We start from the raw sequence: 6,403 nt of genomic DNA, 5'->3' as shown, positions 1-6,403 counted from the left end.
CCCCAACACCAAGTGTTTCCTCTGCAATATCCTCCAAGCTCTGTAATTAAGGTATACCCTGAAGGAGGAGGCAGAAATTCATGATGTGGAGAAAACAAAGGCATACATGTTTTTTCCTTTACCAGACAAAGCAAATGGGTGGCTGGTGGACCCCAAATCTCATTTCAGTCTTCTTGCCATGGAACAACTGAGGGCCTGAGAGCTGAAGGGGCCATAAAGGCCTCCCAGACAAAGCTGTTATTTTCATGTATGGTAATTCTCAAGTAGGATGTTTACTTCTTGGGAACTGTCCTATAATAGTAACAAATGAGAATTCTAATAGTCAGAAAGCTCAAAGTCATAATTCATAAAAAAAAAAAATCACTGTGGGAACCATGCCAAACCCTGATAAAACTAAAAAACTTAAATAAGATACTGATTTTGAAGAGATAGGCTATTTGTCTCAAAAATATAATTTAAAAAAAGTAAGAAAATCTATCAACATAAAAATGGAAACAAAAGACAGTTGATGCTACTCTATAAAATTAAAACTAGATAGGTCATGTACTAATCATATAAGAAAATAACCTGTTTTAAAATGTATTCCAAATAAACACATAATTTGAAGATATAGAGTAGCACTAAGAACCCAAATCACCTATCTTCACCTCAATGAGAACTTGGGGGACTTGAGATGAAGAATAACAAGGGAGCACTAACAAGTCAGATCCCTCTCATGAGAAACCTCATTATCAATGTAAGAGCAAAGGAAAAAAGTCTAATGGGATTTAATGGCTTATTTGTCACCTACTTCCATACCTTACTTTACTTACAAGGATCTCTCTCACACACACACACAAATATTCATTACAAATTCTTATCCATGCAATTTTTCTACCCATGAATTTCTTACTTTAATATTAGTTAAAGGAAACCACTTCACTGGAAAGAAAAAGATAAAAACAGAAATGTAGGGTCAGAGGACGGTTTTTTTTTTTTTTAAGGCAAATCCCCTAACGATTTTGCCATGGTGTTTTGCGAGAAGTAAAGGAAAGAAGGAAGGTGAACTACTAGCAGTGGAACTATATCCCTCATCTCTGAGAAAGGGGAGGCTTCACATGGGAAAGTGGGGCTGGAAGCATGCGTGAGTTAGTACGGGTGGAACTCTGGTACTAAAACCTGGGTCCTGGATAGGAGACTGGGAAATGCTTACTGGGCTATGTTGGCTGGATAAAACAGAAATTGCCCAAAGCTTTTCCCAAAAATGTCAAGAATCTAAGTTACTGTATGTCTTGACTGTAACCCTTAAGGTAGAGAAGTTAGTGAAGGTTGGAAGATTTGCCAAACATTTGCAGAGAGGACCAGAACAAACAGTGGGAAGTTCGCAATCTATCTTAAAGGACACAAAGTTAATGAGTTTACTTAAAATTTCAGGAAAGATATTAAAAATATTCTTTTAGGCAGAGAAAGATTTAATAAATGTTAACCAGTGACTTTTATTCTGGGAATGTAATGATTAACATAAATAAGATGATCTTTGCTTTTGGAAAGCTTACTATCAGCTGGGAAGAAAAATAAGTAGAGAGATGATGACAAAACAGGACAATAATAGAGGTCAGGCCAGCCTGGGTAACACAATGAGAGCCTGTCTCTACAAAAAAGTTAAAAAATTAGCTGGGTGTGGTGGCACATACTTATAGTACCAGCTACAGCAGAGGCTGAGGCAGGAGGACTGCTTGAACCCAGGAGTTTGAGGCTGAAATGAGCGGTGATCCTGCCACTGTACAATTGTCTTACAGCTTGGGTGACAGAGTTAGGCCCTGTCTTTGAGGGAAAAAAAAAAAAAAAAAGAGGTTAGTACACTATCTATGAAAGCATATAGAAACATAAGAACACAAAACCCAGCTTGTGGGGAATGAGGGAAAGCTAACTGAAAGAGATGTAAATAAAAATTTTAGTGAACGTGAAAATAGATTTTTATGAAACCACTTGTCACCTCCTCAAACCTCTTTTTTTCCTCCATGAAGAAATTATATTCATTCATTATGAACATATGTATTTTTTCCACAAATAAATTGCTATGAGAGCAAAGAGACAAAAAGCCTAAATAACTCTTAGGAGGGATTGGGCCTTACTCACCTCTGAAGTTGCAGGCCCTAACACAATGGCAAACTCACACGTATATATGGGGGGGGGGGGCGGAGAATTAAATCAGTTCCCAAAAAGTAATGGTGTCAAGACCCAACTGGATCTTAAAGGATGAAGCAGGAGTTTACAGGTGATAGATGGTAGCAGCCTGACAGAACATGAAATGCCAAATGCAAAGGCATGTATTGGCAAAAAGATCTGAAACATCTGAGTGAGTGAAAGAGTGAAATGTTCAAGGGGAGGCACAGGATGAAACATGGGGATGAAGGGGCTATGGACGTAAGAAATGACGAAAACTGAGGCCACACAGGAGGCCAGAGTTGGATGGCAAAGGGCCTCATATATGCCATTCAATTTTTAAAAAAATTTTTACACAAAAGCAATTGAGATTCCAAAATGGTTTTGTTTTAAATGAGGGTGTAATACAAGGTTTATGTTGTTTTTTTTTTGAGATGAAGTCTCACTCTGTCACCAAGCTGGAGTGCAGTGGCACCATCTCAGCTCACTGCAACTTCCGCCTCCCGGGCGATTCTCCTGTCTCAGCCTCCTGAGTCGCTGGGATTACAGGCATTTGCCACCACTCCCGGCTAATTTTTCTATTTTTTTAGTAGAGATGGGGTTTCACCAAGTTCACCAGGATAGTCTTGAACTCTTGACGTCATGATCTACTGGCCTCAGCCTCCCAAAGTGCTGGGATTATAGGGGTGAGTCATCTTGCCCGGCCACAAGGTTTGTTTTTTTTAAGGAATTAACTCTGGAAATGTGAAGGATGGATCAAAGAGAAATAAGACTGGTGAAGGGGAGACCTCCTGGCCACTGCATATATATCTCTGGTATAGTCCAAGTTCCAACTGGTCTGTGAAACCTGGCCAGTCCAGCTCTCACTGGCCAGTGCTGTTCCCAATCCCTGCCCCATTCCCCCAGGACCTGCGTCAATCTCTGTGACAGTGACAGTTTACAAGACTGTATCATTTAACACAAACTTAGGCACTTGGTAGGTGCCTGAATATCTGCTGAGGAAATATGAAATCACTTACATAATTATTACTCTTCTCAGCCACCTACGCTCCACTTTATCATCCCCACAGAGCTGTCAAAATAAGAAACGGGCCCAAGGGAGTCACCAAAGACTGACACAATCCACAGTGTTCTTCCAAGTTTTCACTTGTGCCTCTACTCCTTTGCTCAGACCCCACCTGGCTTTCCGAACAGCCAGTTCAGCCTCGTCTTCCTCCTATTTCATTCTTTCCTTTTTATTTCTATCCATCCTCTAGTCTTAATGTACACATATATCTACAAAATAAATATGTTAAAGGTACAGGAAAAGAAAAAACCCTCATGTTTGCAAGCCACCTTACCCAATTTCTTTTAACTGGTTGTGTTTAGACCAGTATCTGAGTCAAGGCTGTTAATTGTTTAACGATAAGAGTTAATGCTTTCATTTGATTTCAATGCTATTATCTGAATATTTATTATGTGCAAATATCTAACATATATTCATCCTCCAAATAGTTGGTGATGAAAGATCCATAGTAACTGTTCACTTACAGTAGGAGCTAAACAATGGGTACACATGGACACAAAGATAGGAACGATAGATACTGGGGATCCCAAAGGGAAGAGGAGGAGACAAAGCTGAAACACTACCTCATGGGTACTATGCTCACTACCTGGGTGACAGGATCAATCATACCCCAAACCTCAGCATTAGGCAATATCCCCATGTCAGTCTCCTGCACTTCTACCTTCTGAATCTAAAATAAAAGTTGAAATCATAAAAAAAAAAGATAAATGTCATTGCCAAAATAGTATTTTTCTTGAGCATTTAAAAAAGTCACATGTAATTAGTCCTCTTATAATCAATTTTCACAACAACACTATGGGTTGAAAATTATTGTTACTTTAGAGAGAGTAACAGAAGAATGTGAGAAACAGATCTGGAAATTCTACCAACAAATTCTACCAAGCAGCACTTCTCCAAACTTTTCTGACCCTCTTATTATCCTGACAAAAGAACCAGTGAACTACTTATCCCAGCTGTTTTCCTCCCACTCATCCTATAAAAAGTAGACACACTACACAGCTGAATGGAAAGCATTATTACTACTCCGTAATAAAGCCTCAGTGAGGTGAAAGCTGTCATTGCTTTAAGTCTTTAAACTTAAAGACTTAATACAACTTAAAGACTCATTAATACAACGGCAACTATACAACTCCAGTTACCGGGAGGGAATTTATTATCTGCTCCTCTTCTAATTCATCAAAGGTGTGCTGTACTCCAGAGTGGTGCTGAAGAACATACGCCAGCAATTAAGATTCCCAGGGGTTTCTAAACATACAGACTCCCATTCATTACTTCCAAAATGCTACTTCAATAATCAGAAAGCACAATAAAGGATCCAGAGGGAAAGGGACGTTGGGGTGGAGGAGGAAGAGAGAAACATGAGTGTTTAGTGTAGAAAGGAGGGTAAGACAGGCAGGGCTGATCAACAAGAGATCAGCATACAGTAGGATTAGTAAGGATGCCGGGAGACAGATCTTGAACAATGGTGAAATTTTATTACTGGATTTCAGTAAAGGGCTAAATGTACGAAAGTTAAACTTTAAAGACTTTAAACAGAATGCTTTTAACGAGAGACGACACACTTAAAAAAAACTACCTTCTAGGTATGATACCCTGAATCTAAAGATTTTAAAGTTGCCTGAGGTAAAACTAAGTAATTTTTTAAAACCGTCTTATGTTTTCAGGGTTTTTTTTTTTTTTTTTAAAGCATAATTTCATAAGGTCTGAGAAGCTCGCCAAAACCAAACCTAACTGAATTCTCCTTATGTAAACGAAGATTAAGCCACAAGATTCAATGACCCTAAGCAAATACGATGCAGAAGATCTTTTAAAAATAGAATACACAAAACTACCACAGGAAACAATTCCGGAAGCCGACTGGGTTATCTTCTGGAAACCCAGCTTTCGTGCTTACAGACAAACTATTCTTCCCCAAACCAAATCACTCGAACCCTGAACATTAAGTTCTCACATGTCACTTGCCTGTCTGATGTCTCCACCTCACCCCAATGATAAAAATTGTAAAATTCTCTTTGAAAACGTCAGGCAGGGACCGGTGTTCAAGGCACCAAGGGTCTGCAGAGGAAGGCGGCATGGAGGGAAGCAGCCCGGCGGGGCCGGCCCGGCAGCGCCGAAGCGAGAAGGAAGGGGTGTCTCTGGGGCCACAGGCGGACCCAGGCTCCTCGAGCCAGCCGCGCCGGGCACGCTGCTTTTGTTGGGCCGGGAACACCGCCCAGCCTGGGGTCCCCGCCCGCTCCCGCCCAGCGCCCCTGGCACCGAGCGCCGTTGAGTCCCCTTGGCGGGCGCCGGTTCCTCCCGCGCCCGGCTCTGACCTCTGCCCACCCGGGCTTTGGCCACCCCGGCCCGGCTCGGCCGCAGAGCGGGGCTTCGGCCTGCCGGGCTCCGAGTCTGCGTCCCCGATCGCGTCCCCGGCCGCCCGCGCCCCTGTGCCCGGGCCCTCGGGGGCTGCCTCACCTGCATGCCCGGGGCCCCCGGGTCGACCCCCGTGTCCAGGACGGCGATGAGCACCCCACGCCCGTCATACTCCGGGTAGCGGCAGAGGAAGGAGGAGGCTCCGGTCTCTTTCTTCGGCAGGAGACCGTGAAAAGGGAAGGGCTCCTCGGTCGCAGCGGTGGCCATGGACGCAGGATGGAGGGCGAGGAAGCGGCAAACTGCCAGGCTGCGCGCGGACTAGCAGCGCGAGGACACCCGGGCGGCCTCGGGCCGGAGGCGGGGGCGAGGGGCGGGGTCGGCCCGCCGCCCACCAATCCCAGCCTACCAGGGCGCCGTGGCCAATCACGTGCTGCTACGTAAGCCAACGGCGCCGCTCTCAGCAGCCGGGCCCGTGTATTGCCCGGGCTGCAGTGAAGGAGGCGGAGTCTGAGGACAAAACTGGAGGGTTCGGTTCTCGAACCTGGGCTCTTAAAGAGGGCGGCGTTTGGGATTTTTAGGTAGCAGCAGGCCTCCAAGCGAACAGTCCTGATGTCCCCGACCGATACACTCTCCGAGAGACGGGCAAGGAGATGGACCGCCTGCCAGGAATAGCGGGAACCCTCCGCTGGGCAAACGATGGTTTCCGAACTTAAGGTTGTGGATGAAACTTTTTGGTGCGGCTGCTGCAGGGGCACCAGCCCCGGGGCGCTGACCTGACGCAGGGGAGCCGGCGCAAGCACGCTTAGCCCCTAAGAGCCTGCGGGTGTTGGTGAAAGCACC

General features: G+C 44.6%; 1 protein-coding gene across 5 annotated transcripts in view; it reads right to left on the bottom strand.

The window, feature by feature from the left end:
* TPP2 (tripeptidyl peptidase 2) overlaps positions 1-5,927 on the bottom strand; it is a 77,361-nt gene extending 71,434 nt beyond the window's left edge. For all 5 annotated transcript variants that reach the window (XR_004259187.1, XR_004259188.1, XM_032246173.1 and 2 more), the window contains exon 1: positions 5,666-5,927. Coding sequence is in view for 3 of the 5 variants with exons in the window: in XM_032246173.1 (XP_032102064.1) it covers positions 5,666-5,830 (165 nt within the window). In the remaining 2 variants the exon portion in view is untranslated. The remainder of the gene's footprint in view (positions 1-5,665) is intronic.
* Positions 5,928-6,403: the final 476 nt, after the last annotated feature.

Source organism: Sapajus apella, unplaced genomic scaffold (assembly GCF_009761245.1).
Source record: "Sapajus apella isolate SASKATOON/1434 unplaced genomic scaffold, GSC_monkey_1.0 scaffold60, whole genome shotgun sequence".
NCBI lineage: Eukaryota > Metazoa > Chordata > Mammalia > Primates > Cebidae > Sapajus > Sapajus apella.
The sequence above is the reverse complement of the archived record's forward strand: the minus strand, read 5'-3'. Positions and strand labels throughout refer to the sequence as shown.